The 18,861-nt window shown below is 37.0% G+C and overlaps 2 protein-coding genes across 3 annotated transcripts in view; one reads left to right on the top strand and one right to left on the bottom strand.

Annotated features, from left to right (window-relative positions):
• The window catches only part of LOC131671630 (xaa-Pro aminopeptidase ApepP-like), a 35,512-nt gene that overhangs the window by 14,825 nt on the left and 1,826 nt on the right, over positions 1 to 18,861 (bottom strand). The gene's annotated exons all lie outside the window — the stretch shown is intronic.
• LOC131671631 (juvenile hormone esterase-like) lies at positions 1,272 to 5,345 on the top strand. Of its 2 annotated transcripts, XM_058948210.1 has the most exons (10): positions 1,272 to 1,481; positions 2,291 to 2,579; positions 2,781 to 2,966; positions 3,170 to 3,369; positions 3,564 to 3,732; positions 3,972 to 4,135; positions 4,523 to 4,667; positions 4,752 to 4,884; positions 4,969 to 5,162; positions 5,228 to 5,345. In XM_058948210.1, the coding sequence occupies exons 1-9, from the start codon at positions 1,290 to 1,292 to the stop codon at positions 5,150 to 5,152; spliced, it is 1,662 nt and encodes a 553-aa protein (XP_058804193.1). In that variant the 5' UTR covers positions 1,272 to 1,289; the 3' UTR covers positions 5,153 to 5,162; positions 5,228 to 5,345. The 2 variants fall into 2 exon arrangements, with proteins under 2 accessions (XP_058804193.1, XP_058804192.1); XM_058948209.1 differs by having other exon boundaries at positions 4,969 to 5,345.

Raw genomic sequence — 18,861 nt, forward strand, 5'->3', positions numbered from 1 at the left:
TATTTCTAAAAATGATTGCCTGTTATAAATCATCTCAAATATTATGTGCCTTAGTCAGATATTTATTGAGATATGACTATAAGAAATATAAATATTTCCTTGTTTATATTATTTTTTCAAAAGGAAATATTAAAAGTAAAGACTATTTATTTCTATGACTGTACAAGAAACATGTCAAATAAAGCATCAAACAATAAGAGAAAAGCCCTTCTTCATTCTGCAGATTAGCTATATAACCGCAATGTCCGTACTAAAAACTTATAAAGTCCATTGCACAAAATGTCAAATTACGTTATCATCTAGAAGTAATTTACATTGAATAATCCTGTAATGTTTTTTTTGAAAGATAACAATCAAAATGCAAACGTCATTTTCAAAATGAAGTTTAATGTCAAAAATATCGTCATTTGTTGAAAATTGCTAGTATTTATTCTTTTCTTTGGTAAAAATACGTTTTACATAACTTTTTATATAATAATGGGATGGAGACAATTTTCTTCCAGAGCGTATATTAGTGTTAAACAAGAAAAGTTTCTCGTCTAACAATGATATTTTATAATTCATCGTTAAACGATTTAAAAATAATTGCCAGCAAAGGAGCTAGAAAAAAGCAAATCGCGGTATATGGTTGCTTTCAAATTACACAAATATAGAAAGTTTTTACATTAATTTCTGTTCCTGATTCCGAAGGTTATAGTTGTTCAATTATTTATTTAAAAAAAAAGTATCAGCAGGTTCGATTTTGATACTTCCCGTGATTTTATGAAATAATGCAACAATACTTCGAAGCCCAAAGTTTAAAGCGTTCCGGAAGCCAAGTGATTAGAGATACATGTCCAGCTCGATTGTCATGAATAAAGTGACTTGGCGATTTGACTAAAATGACGTCCTTTTATTTGGCAATTGACTGATAAGACAAAACAGTAATAGACCTGATCAAAAAGCACATCTTTTAATTCATACATAATTCCTTAGATTTAATTTTCATTTATTTTACGGAAGTGGCGTGAATAAACTTCGTCGCTACATGATATAAGTTACAGCAAATGCTCTTTAAATTGTCAATTTGTAACATAATTTAATAAACGTGTTAAGTGCATGACAAAATAAAAATGGATCACGCTACGAGATGAATTTGTGAAAAATAAGTACTACATATGTAAAGCAAATTATGATTGCATAACGTATTCTGCCGGGTTATATATAGCTTTTTTGTGATTTTCCAGGTACTGTGCGCGAGCGTATAAAAAGCGCGATGCGCGCGGAAACGGCCTCAGTACTAATTCACAATGAAGTCGTTCAAGTGTTTGACGTATTTCATCGTCATTGCATTAACAAACGCTAATGAAGAAATTACTGTTGACTTGTCTCAGGGCACGCTCAAAGGTCTCAAAACCACGACGGTTCTAAGCGGCAAACCTTACTGCAGTTTTAAAGGAATTCCATATGCCAAACCACCTATAGGACAGCATAAATTTGATGTGAGTAAATGTCAAATTTCAAAGAACTAACCACATCTGTCTATTTAATCTGGGCAAACTAAGCAAAAGAACATATATATATTTATAAATCCAATCATAGATAATATGATCATGGTTATATTTATTAACCCGGGGTTCTGGTAGATTCTTACAATAATAATTTACTTTCATTCAATTATCAATATAAAATAATTGATAATCTTCAATATTTTCCAAATTAGCTTGTCTTTTAGTATTATTCTGGAAATATCATAAAATTAAGAATAATAACATATTTTTTTCTTATAGTCAAATAACGACGTTACATAAAATTTTACTACATTCAACAATCTGCATTCAAAAAGAACAATAAATTATACTTTTTATTTAAGCATGTATATTTTATAAACAATTCGCCAAATAATTTAGCGCGATACAAGGAGCATTAAATGCTATAGAGTTTAGTCACGTTCACATAAGAGCGACTACACTGCAATTTCACAGCTAGACGACCAGCGTTATACAATCGGTTTAGTATTATCTATCAACTTGGATGTATAAATTTTAAAACTGGCAGATTATTATTACAACCATATTAGACCATATTAGACAAAAATTGAAAATTTATTTTCTTGAATTTACTTTTTAAATTAGTTCTTGTGCTTTCAAAGTTAATTATTGTATTAACGATTTCTACTGAAAGCATAATTAATGATAATTATATTTCTATTCATAATCATAATCATTAATGAAAACTCACATTGTCGAATATTTTTATTGCAAAATAATTAATAAAAGCATTATACGTAAAATTCATTGTCATTTTAAAGCCACCTGTTGCGCCAGACCCATGGATTGGTGTACTTGATGCAACGAATCATCGACAAACTTGTGTATTCTTCTGTATGATGAAACAAGGAATAGTTGGCGACGAGGATTGTTTGTATTTGAACGTATATACTCCCGATGTCAATAAAGATGCGAAACGGGCTGTCATGATATTCATTCATCCTGGGGGTTTCAATGCTGGTTCTGGGGACGATGATGTATATGGTCCTGATTTTCTGATCGAACAAGACGTTGTTGTAGTGACATTCAATTCAAGGCTTGGCGCTCCTGGTAACTATGCAGTCTTATGATCGTTGATATTAAAGTTTCATTATTACATTGAAATACCAAATTGTCTAATACAATTGTTACTTTTCATCCACAACGAAATCATTTAGCAAAACTTCTTTATTACAATATATATAATTATCCAACTCGATAATAATTTGTTGAAATAAATGTGAAATATTGTTAACACTATTATTTCTTTAGGCTTTTTAAGTACCGGTGACGCAAATGCTCCAGGAAATGCTGGTATGAAAGATCAAGTTATGGTTTTAAAATGGGTAAAGGAAAACATCAAAAATTTTGGTGGATGTCCGAACCGAGTTACTATTTTTGGAGAAAGTTCTGGCTCTGCATCGGTGCAATTCCATATGATGTCTCCGATGTCTCGTGGTCAGTACTATAAATATTATTTTCAACGTTTTTAAAAATAATTGAAAAACACTTCTGAACTCAACTATAATTATGATTTTATTGGACTAAAAAGGGGATAAACTAATACTTCGTTTTTTTGAAAATATTATAAATCTTGCTGACTGTATTGTGACATCTGAAAAATTGGTATGAAGAGTGATTAAAATATATTTTTCTTCTAGGTTTATTCAAAAGAGCAATTATGCAAAGTGGATCTGCACTAAATCCTTTTGCTCTAATATACAATCCAAAAGATATGGCTTTTAAGCTAGGAGAAACTCTTGGAATAAAAACTACTGATACTAAAGAATTGGTGGACAAACTTAGAGAGCTGTCTGTTCAAGATATTGTAACGGCAAGTCAAGAAGTTGCTAAGACAATGGTAAGAATAAATTTTATTTTATAGGAATATTGACATATGTTTCCTTTTAAACGTTCAAATTTTAACAGGGTATTTATCTGAAATACTCTTGATTGCTTTTCAAGAAAAATATTTAGATTTTTACATACGTTATTGACCAATCATAATTTTTTTAATACTACCAGGCATTTCAGTAATAAAAACTTTGGTTCTAGAACCATATGAACGGACACATGGGTGCTTTCACTCCTGTGGTAGAACCCGATGTAGGACAAGATATATTTTTAACCAATGATCCATGGACACTAGTTAAAAAAGATGATATTGCTGATGTTCCACTAATGATTGGTGTGGCTCTCGATGAGACTGCTTTTATAACTCCAAGTAAGTACCAATATTTAAGCATTACAGCCCCGTAAATGACTGAAAATTGAGTGCAATTAAGGTGAAAGTTGTTATTCAGTAATGGAATAGAATGCATGCATTCCATTTTTTTTATCAGATAAAGTACGTAGTAAGACTTTCTTAATGATTTTTTCTTATTTAATAGTCTCAATAAATTGTTAGTTTGGTTTTCTATTACCGCAGACTCAACAAACCAATTAAAATAAATATATTTCCAGTGTTTTTGCCCAATGCAGAAATGATGGATCAACATTTTGACATGTTTATACCCGATGATTTGAATGTTACCGATGCAAAACGAAAAGAAATGAGCGACATGTTACGCAAATTCTACTTTGATGGCAAAGCTCTCACTGCCGATGCAAAAGCACAATTTACCATGGTATAACTGAACCTATTATTTTACCTAACGCGCGTAAAGTGTTACTCGTGTGAGAATTCACAACGCGCGTATAAGCGAATAATAATTTACGTGATAATATACTAAGCGTAAATTGTTATTAGCTTCTCTCGCTGTGTCGACCTCGTACTATCCCACGCTACAAACATCCTCCCAATACCGTTCTGGCGCTTGGTTCGCCCAAGTTGTATAAATAAACTGATAAAGCACGAGGGGAAAGTGGGAAGTTACTAGCACACATTTGGGAGGTTTCATCGCGAGCATCAACTTATGCATGCTCTGAAGCAATGATTTACTTTCCTAGCTTGATATAATGCACTATTCAAATGTTTTGAACTGTTAAATATGAAAATGATCGTTCCTGTACAGATGACGAGTGATATATTCTTCGATGCCGGCATTCTGATGTCTTCTAGGATCATCGGCTCCCGAGACAAATCTCCAGTTTATGAATATCTATTTTCACACTATTCCCCGGTCGGAATCGTGAAAAATTTATTCAAAACTGAAGAAGGTAATTTATGCTTGCGATAAAATCATGATATTTTCAGATATATTAAAAACAACAACAATGCCATCTTGCTGAAATTGTAATTAGGAGTTTCCCATGGTGACGATATTGGATATCTATTTTATTCAAACGCTCTTAAGAACAAGCCTGAAACCGGTTCCCCAGCCGAAAAAATCATAAAAATAATGACAAAATTATGGACCAATTTCGCGAAAGAAGGGTAACGCATTAGAAAATAGATACTATTTCTTATTGCACGTATTATTTCATGACTTGACTCGTTAATGTTTGATTATTTCTGCAGAAACCCAACACCGAACACTGATGAAGACTTCACTGTTGCTTGGACTCCCATAGGTTCAGATGATAATTATCTAGAAATTAATCAACCACTTAAAATGGAAAAAGGCTTATTTAAAGAGCGCATAACCCTGTGGGCTCAACTCTACAATGATGTGCTGGGAGATTATGCAAAGTTATTTAAATAAGTTATAAGAAGTACGCTTCTATCAATTTTTAAATGTACTCATTCTATTACTATATGCTTTTCTACGTGTACGTAGCTGATGACGGTGAATACCATGTGCTACTTTTCTAAATTTGTATCCAATTGACGAGTGACCCTTGGAATTGATGTAATCTCGCGTTATCGAATAAAGGCGAACGTTTGCAAGTGAACAAGCTTGCGTAATTCATTGAGGGTATGCAAGTGGATCGAGCATGCAGCAATAGCAGAAGCAAGGCAAAATAGTACAGTGCTTAGGAGAGGAAAAGGGGAGAAGGGGAAAAGGAGCGCGGCTGCGCGTTGCTGGCAACTGAGGCAAGAAGAATTGGCAGAGTGCAGGATGGAAGAACGGTCGTTGTTGGCAAGGCCGCAGGCGGTGAGGAGCAAAAGGCGAGGACGAGGAGAGAAGAAAAAGAGCGAGGAGCGAGGATGGGTCGAGGGGCTGAAGGCGCGGGCGGCGAGAGAGGGGGCAGAGGGAGGGCTGGATCCGCACAGGCGTCTCTGCGAGCACGCGTCCGCGGAGATTCGTCTGGTTGGCCGGTCGGCTGGTGGTGGCCTGGTGGCGCGGCGCGACCAGGCGCGTGCAAGCCACCGCCTCGCGAGCCATGCGAGCCTGTCCGTAGTGAGACGCGCGCCTGCTTAAGTGGCTCGCGGTAACGAGGAGCCAAGGCCGGTGGCCTGTCTCCAGGCGCCTCCCCCCGAAGAGTCGCCCTCGGAAAAAGAAGGCCAGCCCATTTTTCGCGGTTCCTTCCGAGGGCCGAAGCGTCGCGGTCGCCCGCCATACTCGCAGGATCCCATCGTTCCCAGGAGGTGGAAGAGAGAGAGAGAGAGATAGAGAGCCAGAAGCCGCGCCGAGCATCGCGACGCCACTTCGATACCGAGCGTCAAGCGCTCTGTTCTACTCCTCCCACCGCTCCCTCTACCTCTCCCCCCACCTTTTCTCCTCCCGCCGCCCTCTGCATCGATGCGCACATCGCTCTCTCGCTCTCGTCAATGTCCAGCAGCTGCCAATTGTATACTTGCTACGTATTTCTCAGTCTTACGGGTCTAAAAAATACTCGGGTCTGCAATCATTAACTCGTTTCTTATTATTCTTTCTTTGGCTTTTCATTTATTTTTATGCTTGTCATTCTCACCTCGCCAACTCTTTATTACAACTTCGAACTTTATCCAGTGTAGATCTGCGCATTAGCCTATGGTATAGCAAAAGCCACTTTATGCAAAGAGCTGTTGTCTCTCGTTTTCTCGTGGCTATGATTGACGATCGCGATCGCGCCGTGTCATTTCTGTCGGTTTATGCTCAACGAGTTTGGACGTCTGACCTTAGTATCGTTTTCTAGAATTGTTAACATTAGCACGAATGTCGCAATGGGGCTTACGTGTCAAGTAATATAAGATTATACGTGTAAGCATGCATCCATAGGAATTTTTTTAGAAAAATATGTTGTTATTTTACTTTCTGCAAATCAATGCTGTCCCTACAGTATATGTACATGCTAATTTCGTAAACTTTTTAAGTCGACAATTGCTTGCTTGGTTTATCATTTTTTCACAGAAACTCTAAGCTCTACTTTAGTTCATAGTTTAATTGTAATATGTCATAAATAAAAAATTATTATTAGCTAGAAAACTAACTTGATAGTCATTTATTTATTTATTACGAATATACCGAATATATTCGATAATTATGTTGGAACGTTGCTGGAATAAGTATATATTAAAATCGATGTAATTAAAAGAATGTTGTTGTTCCAACGGCATATAGAAATTTTATAGCAGAAACATAAAGAGATAATTTAGATAGCAGTCATGGTCGAAAAACAGGCAAAATATAAGCGAAACGGAAAAAACGAATAGATGTCGAAAAGCGACTCGGGCACCGCGGAGAGTGCACCGGAAATAGATCAGGAATGTATCGAGGACAAGAGGTCCGAATGAGTGGCCCCCCCACCCACCCACCCTCAACCGTCAATCGTCAGAGGGTGTATAGACAACGTTGGATGATGCGACGGCCACAGTCGAGCATCAACGGCAATGGAAAAATAGCAGATATTGCCGGGAGCTTTGTAAAAAAAGTAGGCGCGACTGAAGTTATGTATGGTTGCGTCGGAGCGAGAGAGAGGCGAAATTTCGGAACTTGCGCTTTGTATTTATTGGAAAACAAGGGCGGCTGGGTAGCAGGAAAGCACGAGGGTGCTGGCGGTGGCGAGGTCATTTCACCCCCCTCGCTGGCTTTTGCGAGGGTGAGAGAGCGTTTGCCTGCCCCCGCACTCGGCACTCGCCACAACTCACGCGACGAATGACGAGCTAACGCCTCCGGCTGTAAAGTTTACACGGATAGCTGTGTATACGGCTCGCTTGCATGTACTGAAGCTCTGCAAGTCGCACTGGCTAGCTGGCACTATTCTGCCCTTATTCTCGGTCTCTTCTTCGCGTCGATCTCTTTTGTCAATGTGATCTCTTTCCGAATCCAATCCAATTTTCCAAGTAACAAATTCTTGCGAATTAATAGCCTCAGCTATTCATCAGAACAAGGACGAACGGCAAGTGAATGAGTCCGCGATCGAGCTTGTAAGACATGGTATAGGTAAAGATTGAAGAGGGCGAGCAGAGCATAGTTGAGCTCGAACGAAAGGTGCTAGCGAAAACTCGTTAAAAAGGTATTAGAGCAGCATCAGTATTATCCGGTGTTGAGCCTGGCCATTGCTCGCAATGTCGCTGATTAATGATGACCATTGAGCCTTGCGCTTTGACAAAAGTTACAGCTTGCTTTACGAACGCCGAACGTATATGTTACGTTCGTGTGGCCCCACTCTCTCCTCTCGGCAGCGCAGTGGTAAAACGCGCGCGCAGTGGCGAAGTAATGGGTTAGAGCAGACAAGCGTATTGGATACTAGGGCCGCAGAAATAGCGCTCAGACATCGCAGCAACTCGAGCGCTTTTTGCCTTGCACCATTTATTCGTATGTACGATTATTTCTCGCTTTCCTTCTGCTGACTCACTCCGACCTGTTCGTCTGTCAATTTTATTGAAAATAGCCGCTTCGATGATTTTTTATTCTTCCACCGAATGTACTGTCAAACATATTGGATTTATCATTCATGTGTCAATGAAGATTGGAATAAAAAAGGATTAATTCGTTCGGAGAAATGCCTGCCAACGATACTGGACTGATATATCGATGAGTGGCGAGCGAGTTGGAAACGCGTACTGGCGCAGAGGCGCATTCCGCGCGAGTTGGGACAGCAGAGAGTTTGCCGCGGCGTAGGAAAGCATGAGGAGAGGTCGTGCGGTGAGATTGGAATAAGCGATGAGCGGGAGGAGGAGAGGGGTTTGCTGCTAAGCCCCTTATACCGACGGAGAGATGAGTAGCGCGCGTGGAGCTGCTGTGCACCATGCTAACCTGATAGCTCACGCGACATGTTGTATTAAAAAAAAACTAAGTCAAAGGCGGCCATCGGTTGCACAGAACCTGCCCTGGGCTGCAGTTTATTCTCTATAATTAATGGTTTTTTTCACAGTTGAAGCAACCTAGCTAACGCGAAGGATCAACGGATTTGCCAAAAACAGGAAAGGTTGAGTTCGTTGAGCGACAGTCGGTTCCGTGCACGGCTGAGCTGCACTGGTACGGCTGGACTGGCACTGCCCCAACTATATCGGTACCTTAGGCAGTTGTCGGATGCAGGAGGGAGACAAAGCACTACAGGTGGGACAATAACCATTTTTTGTTTACAGATATTGGATAAGTGACAGCGGAGCGTAACAGGGCCCCATGAAGCACCGAGGATGTGTCTCGTGTCCGGTTCCCTCGAGCTGCTGCCGCGAGGAGAGTAAGAGAGAGAGAGAGAGAGAGAGAGAGAGAGAGAGAGAGAGAGAGAGAAAGAGAGATGGCAGGCAGGTGCATCTTCAGAGCCGGACTGAGCAGCGAGCGCAGGCAGTATGCGATGTCTGAACGGCGGCCAGCATTAATTAGGGTGGAACAATAGAGACGGAGAATTGGCAGCAGGGCCGCATCACGGCCAGGAGGTCGAGGCTGCGTGGGAGGCAGCGCAGGCCAACAGCCACGAAGGCGCTCAGCGCGTGCCGGTTGAGCGAGCTGACCGCTCTGCTTCTCTTGTCTCTCCCCCCCCCCCTCTCTTTCTCTCTCTCTCTCTCTCTCTCTCTCTCTCTCTCTCTCTCTCTGCCGAACTTGGGTCGCGAGACTCAGCTGGAGCAACAACTGGCAACTGCTCGCACGCTGTCGCGGTTTGTTTTGCGCGACCCTCGCCTTCGATATCGTATCCTATGTGCACGCCGCACACCTTGCACAGCTACGAGCATGTGTGCGATGTCGAATGCTTGTGACTGTGACGCACCGGCAAACTGGCGCAGCTTATCGGGAAAGCATCATGTCTCCGCACGACCCTCTCCTTCTATCCTTTACTTTCTCGATACTCGCGGGGACTACTCTGTGTCGTATCTCTTTATACCTACAACCATGAACCAATCCCAGTTCGGCGATCGTCCGGCAAATTATTCGGAAAAGTCATCGTTTCCGATGTTTATATTCCTCGTAATCAGTGCGATGCAACAAGCTGATCGCCAATGCCAACTGTTCGGCCGATCGAACGATTATTATTCGCGTCTGCTTGAAATCTTGCTGTTGACTGTGGCTATGTTTGTATTTGTTCACGTTCACGCACATTACGTCGTCGACTCGACACGCCTTGTATTAGGGTTACATAGCCAAGCTGTCTGTTGGTCGTACGTATAGCGCGCAACGCAATCGCTACTGCGTGCAACGCACACCCATAACTGACTTTCACATACGTACGCGGCCATGCCTATATATCTGTCGTTCTTCAAAATTTCCATCCGAGCCTCGCACTCTTATCGCGATATTACTACCATCTGCTCCACTTTTAACTTATCAACATATCCCTTGTATATCATTCAAAAAGCCAATATTTCATCGCACCTTTACAGAGATAAATTCTTCATAAATAAAAGCTTATTTCAAATTTATTTTTTTAAATTACTAGCAAAGTTATGCTTCAATTCAATTAATAATGAAACCGGACCATTCTGGAAGCATACTCTTTCAAATAAAGTCAGCCTTCACTAAAATTGGTTAAATCGTTCACATATATCGAAAAATTTATCTCGAATGACAGGCCCCCCTTATTTTTGAAGTCTTTAAAAACGTATGCTTATGATGGATATTCGAACTTGGCTTTTATCATTTATTCAAAACATAAAAGCCAACTTAGAATAGTAAAGGAGTGCATAAACTTATATATATATATATATATATATATATATATATATATATATATACCTATATATATGTACACGTATGTATATATATATATATATATGTATATATATATATGCACAGAAAGAAAAAACATGCAACACAACAGGAGAACATAACAGTATGGAACAATTTTTATTTATTTTGAAAAGTATTAAAGATTTTTTTTCGGTAAAAGTTTTTTTTTAATGTTCATCAGTTATTATTTTATTTTTCAGAAAATTGGCTCTAAAACTATAAAAATTCTTGTAAAAAATTAAACCATCTTATTACTTATAAAAAACATTGTTTACGAAAAATTCCATCCTACCGAAGAATATCATTTTGTTATTTTCAATTTTTAAGCAGTAAAGGTTTATCTATAGTGAAAAATAATCAACATAATTAACACTATTATCGAGGTACGTGTAAAAAGACCATGCGATAATTTTTATAAAATTTTGCTACGACTTTAGTTTATTTACGTATATTGAACTCGAAGATACTTTTTAACTTTACTGTTTATTTAATATTTTGCAGATAATTAAAGAGTTCATACCTTAATTAAATTTATGTCTAAGAAAAAAGTTTTATAGAATGAATAGAATCATATTATGCATATTTTTTTCTGTAAACTCTTTCAGTTTTTGTTTTTTTAAAAAGAAAGCTTTGTATTTATAAAAATTTCCGGTAGCCTAAATTCAAGTTTTTTTTATGTTTTCAAGGTTGCAGACTACGAAAATGATGTTAGAAATAATGTTAGAATGATGCTATCCCTCAAAAATGTATGTGTGTACGCGTATATGGTTCCTTTTTCGTTTCCCAATATTAATCGAACGGGTGTAGTTATATTTATAAAACATTTTGTTAATATTTTTTAACACTATCTTTCAAACTGATCAAACTTTCGAGGAAATCAGTCAATTTTCATATATTTATTTATCGAGATATTTAAATTTTGAAATTTTTGATGTTTTTTGTTTTGATTTTATATCTAAAAAATTGATTGTGCTGAATAGTTTAAGTTTAGAAAACTTTCTAAATATGTTTCATAGTAGTGAAATTAAAACTAATCAAAATTTGAACACGATACCATCATATTAAATAATTATAAAGATTTTGTAATCTCTGTGATTTCTCATTATTTCTTCAAAAATAGAAAAACTGATTATGATTCAATAGTTTAAGCTAAATTTACGGAACTTTCTAGTCATACTCATTTTTATTTTAATTATATCAAGTTTGACCACGATTAATTCGTACTTTCGAAAATTATAGCAAATTTGCTTTTATTTATCATTATTTTCCAATTGTAAGCTACAAGATTGTTTTTGATCGATTTCAAATAATAATATGATATATTACAAAATCTGTTATCTCAACTAAAAATTTTTCTGAGTAGTATAAATTTTCATGATTCGCAAAAATGAATTGTAATTAAGTTATGGTGTGGTAATAGAAATGAAGAGATTTACCCAAGTATCGCCATCAATTCATCACTGCAGTGGTGTAGATAGAAAAATATATGAAATTTATAAAAACAGCTAAAAATTATTTGTTGCAAGGCCATTTTAATAAAATTAAGGAATAAAAGTAAACTTTGTAATAAATCTTTCGTCGGAGAGAAGACCTCTTTCATTAGCCGCCCTTTAAATTTTGTTGCTCTATCCACCCTTTTCTTTTTTAAACCAGTTTACTTTAATTTTACTAGATTAACCGCTCTTGGCTGCATCGGAGCTGTTAACATGACACATCACACGTCCACGACACACATTACTTCTAGATAGTCAATGCGGTACTGTGTCGCCTGTTGTGGGCATAGCATCATCGCTTTACATAGGTGTGTGAAAAGATCATATATGCACCACGAGAGTACCGTACGCAAATCGCCTTACAGTGCATTCATTACCCACTGTGCTATTTGATTCATAATTTACTATTATTCTCTACTTTATTTATTCAAAATCAAACTTATTCGCATAAAACAAAGTTAAATTAATTTCTCTATCTAGATATCAGACCATTTTTATTTTAAGGTTAGTATGGATCAATTAATCAATTCATATTAAATTTACTACATATTAATACTAAACGATGAATAATCTACAAAAATCTGTAGAAATATTTCGTGTGGCACACAACAGATATATCAAGGGTCATGGCAGCGATCACGGCATGAATGCTGACGGCGCTCTTAAAAACGCGACTGTATACACGATGGCTTTGCCCTGGGTGGTAAAATTTGTTTAATACTATCACACGCAACAGCTGATCACGTGAATATTCTTAGGCCAATCAAATTACGAATAAACTGCCTTCATATTCCAAACCATCGGTTCACTTTTTAAGAAAAAAATGAGGAAGAGGAGGATAATATAATATTTATCGTATTCAATATCAATAATTTATACACAACGGCAAATACCTCAAATACGTTATTACAACTGCTAATTACATAAGTAGCAAAGTTAGTCTGGTATTTTTGTTTCTGTTAAATATACAAAATACTGATATCACTTAAAATATATAGTCACGTATCAAGTGTTATATGTATGTGTGTGTAGGGGGAGGTCAATCCATGTCAAACGGATAATGGCTCTATCAAAAATTAGCGCCTTATACTCTACTTTCTTCTGCAATGTCGCGATTTTGAAAAATCCAAACTGGCGGCTCAAACCTAAAGATTGCATAAAAAATTGTCAAAAATCGTTTGCAAATCATTTAATTGTGATTCTACGTATTTTATTATGCCACAAAAGAATTGAACGTTCAATTTTATGTAGGAATATAGCATTGCACTCGAGGTAAAAATATTTTACAATGTCATCTGAAGGTTAAATCCGTAAACAATCCATTCAACCATACCAAGTCTCGATCAAGGTCAGGTCGGAATCACCGACATGTAAAATTTGTGGGTGTCCTTATCTTATAAAAAAATAAAAAATATTCACGATTTAACCTTCAAATGACCTTGATTGAGACCTGGTATGATTAAACGTACATCAGATTGGATTCAGTTACTCGAAATACCTATGAGTATCTTCGTTTCCTCACTAATCAACATTGATCAATTTGTAATTCAAGAAATAATTATTGTTTCCCGATGTGACCTTCAGATGTAATTCTAAAATATTTTTACCTCGAGTGTAATACTATATTCCTATGTAAAATTGAACGCCAAGTTCATTTCTGGCATAAAAAAATACGTAGAATCACAATTGAATAATTTACAATCGATTTTTGACAATTTTTTATGCAATCTTTAGGTTTGAGTCGCCATTTTAGATTTTTCAAAGTTGCGACATTACAAAAGAAAGTAGAGTGTAAAGAGACTTGTGAAGCTGACGCCCAAAAAATTTTTTTAACATATTTTTGAGTTTTCATGAGCTAAAACGTTTTCACCCTTTTTCCAGATTAAATCTCCGCTTGAAATTTTATTTCTGGATTTTCCGTTTTTAAGAAAATACGAAAAAATCGGAGTTCGGACAGCGCGCATTGAACATTTTTCTCCTGTTTAAAAAGATATCGATTGCGGATGATAGCTCCTTATTCCCGGATTACGACACAATTTTCCTTTTGTCGATTTTCTATCCAAAATTGAGGAAAATGTAAAGATTAGTAATATGCGGCAGTTAGTCGATAAAACAGGTCAAACATTTGCTAATCACCAGATATCCCTATATGAGTTCTACAGTGCGTAACTTAAGACTGTAAATTTATTATTATTTAAATTTATGTAATGTAATTTTAACACACTGACGCAATTAACGGCATATTTTCACATTTTCATTTTTGCAGATTACTATCCATATCAATTATTCATAAATCAAATTTACTGCTGAAATATAAATCTCACACTTTTAGATATATAATGCAGCTATTCTAAAGTATAGGAAAATTCAAAATTCCGCGCTCATTTTCACATCAACCAATCACAACAATGGATGTTAGCGATTAGTTATTTTTTTAAGATAGTATAGAGAAAGAAGGAGGATAGGTGCTTCGATGCATAAGGTAGTATTAGTACATTAGCTAACTAGTGCAGGAAAATTCTGACTTGTGCGTGGTTTACGCCCGAACAAAGTCGAAGCGAAGGTGGAAAGTGACACGAGACGAAAATCTCTTTGCTGAAGACGTTATATACGTTATTTTTCTAAATATCGCGTAGAAAGCGTTTATTTGAGCGCAAGTTTATAGCCGAGCCTGCAGCAAAGTTCTACTTTTCGCACGGCGTATTTATAACGTAATTCCTACTGGTATTCGTTAAAAAAATATCTGTAGTCTCTAAATAATTACCAATAGCATATAGTAGGAAAGGGTATAAGACCTAAATGTAGTGCCACTAAAAGCAATCAAGTATTTTGTGTTTTATTTGCTCTTCTTCGAGTTCTCCGGTAGGAATATGACTATTGAATATTTGACTCCTGCATGCGCTGTTCGTTCGTAATGACATTGTTAGATTGATGGTGCTTAAGTTGACGGGTTTGCGCGGATTCGATAAATCGAAAGCGCGAGCGCGCTTCTCGCCTAATTCACGGGAGATTAGGATCGGTAAACTGGTGACTGCACGCGCAAAGATAGGTATGGGTTCATTATATGCATAGGTAGAAAGGAGGTGCGGAAGATAAATAAAATGGATAGTGATCGGTGAATTATTATTTTGAATATTTAACGAGGAATGTTGTTGATTTACGTGCTCAAAATGCAAAATAGGTGAAATAGTTGGAAAGTGCAGAAATCAATGCAAAGAGTGAGAAAGAAGGAATGGAAGCTGCGAGTATGGCTGCGCGTGTTATGTAGAGAGGTCGAGCGGATACTAGTAGAGGGCTGTGGGTGCGAGTGAGCGTTAGTGAAAGTGAGAGCGCGAGGTGGTAAGTCGGTGGGTTGTTGGTAAAGCGCTGTTTAGAAGTAGGCGGAGAGCAGGCGCGCCGTGGAGGTGGCTAAGTTGAACTAAGCGCGTTTAGGATAGCTTGTGCTCTCTCTCTCTCCTCGGCAATGACTCTAAGCGCGCTAGAGGCCGGGAGGGAGGTAGAACCGAAAGAGTAGGAGAAGGCTAGCACCAAACAGAGACAGCAAACCGGCTTCGTCTATACCTGCTCTCGTCTCCACTATACTTTCTCTCTCACTCTCTCGCCGAGTATGTTACATTCGCAGCCAACGCTCTCTACTCTCTTTCTCTCTATCTTCCTCCTCTCTCTTTCTTTCTAAAGCTTCTCCACTTCTTGTTTCGGTATGTTCATCAGTTTTACAACCGCAGCCAAAGTAGTCGTCGCCACACTAAGGAATTTATTTAATACTCTGTACTCCTCAAATAATTTCCTCTAATTCTTTCATCAACAATCGTGAATCATTGTACTGCCACGTTAAACGCATTCGTATATTTCCCATAAGCAACAAGTTTATGAAAATACATAACAATGTCTATCTCCGAAAAAGAAGATCGCTAAAGAATGAACGAACTGCTTCTCACTAGTTCATTTGTCGGATTCGTGTTAATACTGGTATTCCTAAACGCGCATTATTTTCCACTTGTTACTTTGATCGCGCAATGATCCGCTGTTAATTAATGACTTATGTTCCAGTACATTATTTTAGTAAAATTATGATAAAGAACTCAAGAATGGATGTTCATATAATACTTTTATAGTTTTTTATATTTTCCCAAAAGTATTTAACCGCGTAATTAGCATCCTCAAATGAAAAAAGACCATTATATGTCAGTTCTTTTTCAATAATTTTCGTCAAGTTATTTTCTAACAAATTTTGTTCAGCCGCAATTCATGCGTGGATTAAGTGTGCTGCAATAACAAAACCATTTGTGTTTTTAAATTTGAAAAGAATCGTCAGTGCGTTCAATATTTGGGTAGGTATGGAGCTCACCGAAATTGTCAGAGGGGTGAAATCGAGAGAAAGCGCAAGAGGGGGAGAGACACGCGGAAAACCTCCCGTGACACATGATAACCTGCTATGCGCGACAGCCTCTTTTCCGATAATTTAGCGCTCATTAAAGCATTTGTCATTCCAGCTATAAAAGCCCGTTCTCGAACTAACCTCCATGCTATTTTTTACCATCGTAATAATTAGAATAAAAACAAACCGATAATATTTCTCTACTAGAAGCTTCTTAACTTTTGTATTCAAAGTTGATCTATTCTAATACTCCTTTACCTTCATAGCCCTAATTATTTTCATTACTTTCATTTAATTTAAAAGATTACAGTAAAGATAGGATGAGGCTTTTAAACAAGAGAGCAATAGTCCATGCCGATAAAGAAATTATACTAATTGTTCTTGAATAAGTTAATTTATGTTTCTGTAAACAATAATAAACATTTAATATTGTTTATAATACCAGATTATATTTTACATATCTTTAATCAGACTGACATTCAACAATTAACTGAATGGTCACAAAGTTTTCATAACTGTTTGTGAGAAATAAAAATATTACCACGAATGAGTAACCGCAAATAAACGCGTGATGCGCACATTTATGAAATACAGATGATTTTCAATCTTTTCTCTCCATGTGATATCAAACGAATCAAATCTACTCGTAATGATGTATTCAATTTATAAGTACAATCAAATAACTTCGATAAAGCCTTGCAATCCATCACGTATCTATCTATTTTTTCAGTTTAAAAAATATTATGTTCCCTGAAATTAATCCGACATGCTGAAAAAATAAAAATATGATATCGAAAAATAATTGCTTCACAACTCGTGATATGTCGTATCCTACGTAATTATTTTTGTGACTAACATAAGTGACTACTTCATTTTCTACGAAGAAGCAAAATTATTATTGTTTATTATTAATTATTCTTCAAAAATTGTTCATCAGGCGAACTTTACTGCTGATCGTGATACATTATATTATGACAATCAGGTATGAGAATTGTAAGTATATAGTAGTCGTAGATTATCTACGAAGAGTGGAATTTTTTGATCACAGTATACGCAGTGACGTCAATTTGTTATACATGCCTAAGATTCGACTCTATGGAGGAAGCACATAGATAGCCTGCATTCTTTGGAAGGTTGGCACGTAAAATTAGAAAGAAGGCGCCTAATTTTAGGTTGCGAATAGAGAGCATCTGTAGTCTATATGCGTCCAACAAAATCGTCGAACATGTAAGTTTAACGATTCTAGTTTTTGTGAAATTCTGCTTGATTGAAAACAAACTAAAAAGAAAAATTAAAAGGTCATTTATATTTAGAAGCATATCGCTTCTTCTTTCCATCGTGTCTGTTCTCAAAATGAATTCTGATGTAACGTTACGCAATAATCGTCGTTCTATTTATACAGTTTGCATGGAATTACCGTTTATAAAGGAATGTTTGCGGCCGATTGTTTTATAAAATTACATTATCGTAAGTTTTGAAAATGTATTGTTTGTAGTTTGCAGCTATATTATGTAGCATGCGCATATTCCGCACATATATTATGTCCATGACAGCCAGTAAGAATGTGGCATTGAACTTAACTCGATAATGATTGCAGCTCATAAGCATGGTAACAGCAACGCAGTCTGAAAATGTTATAAGCATAATGAACGACCAAGTGGATGTAAGTGAAATAAAGTTGTTCATCATTATTGTTTTACATTACATTCTATTTTATAACGAAACTTCTTGCCACCATTACACTAGAAACCTATTGGTTACTATTATTGTTGACCTTATCAAAACACGAAGTAACATTTTTTTAAAACAATAATTAACTAACTACAGTAGAAATTTGTGGAAGAACTTAAGAAGTATGTATTATTTTGGCATAAGAAATTAATAAAAAAATACGGACGACATTTCACCAAATAGCATGAGGTCATACTTGCAGTGGACCATTTAAATAAGCGACAAACAAAAGACTCGGAAGATGATTCATTGAAAAACTGAAATTTAACGCAAAAAATGAAGCGCTGACGATGCCACTTGAAAATTTCAGATTTATGTATATCGAAGAGCAACTTTCGATTTGCCGATGAGTTGCTAATGGCCGGAATCTGATGCAAGCTATCGAAGGGAAAAAGTGCCGATAACACCGAAAGTAAAATCGAGGCCATCGCTCGGCGCTTCTTGAATTTCTTGGCGCGTAAGCAACATAAACGTCGCGGCGGCAGCGCCAACAGTTCAACAGGTTCAAAGACCGCAGTTGACTGATTGGAGCCCATATGCGCGTACGAATATGTTGTTAATGCGATGCCGTAGCAACAGCAGCAGTGTGACTTTGCCACAATCATCATTTATTTTGCACTGTACGCTATCGCCAATCTAACCGTAGCCTACGCTTTGTTATTTTGTAGCGTGCGCACTGTTCGTTTCGTTTGCATTTATTTGACTTGATTGACTTACTCCACCGGTCAGCAGATCAGCTTTGCAGGCGCATTGCTTTGATCTAAATTAACGTAAAATCG

The sequence above is a fragment of the Phymastichus coffea genome, unplaced genomic scaffold (genome assembly GCF_024137745.1).
Source record: "Phymastichus coffea isolate CEN01 unplaced genomic scaffold, Cenicafe_Pcof_1.1 PCOF00131, whole genome shotgun sequence".
In the NCBI taxonomy this organism is placed as follows: domain Eukaryota; kingdom Metazoa; phylum Arthropoda; class Insecta; order Hymenoptera; family Eulophidae; genus Phymastichus; species Phymastichus coffea.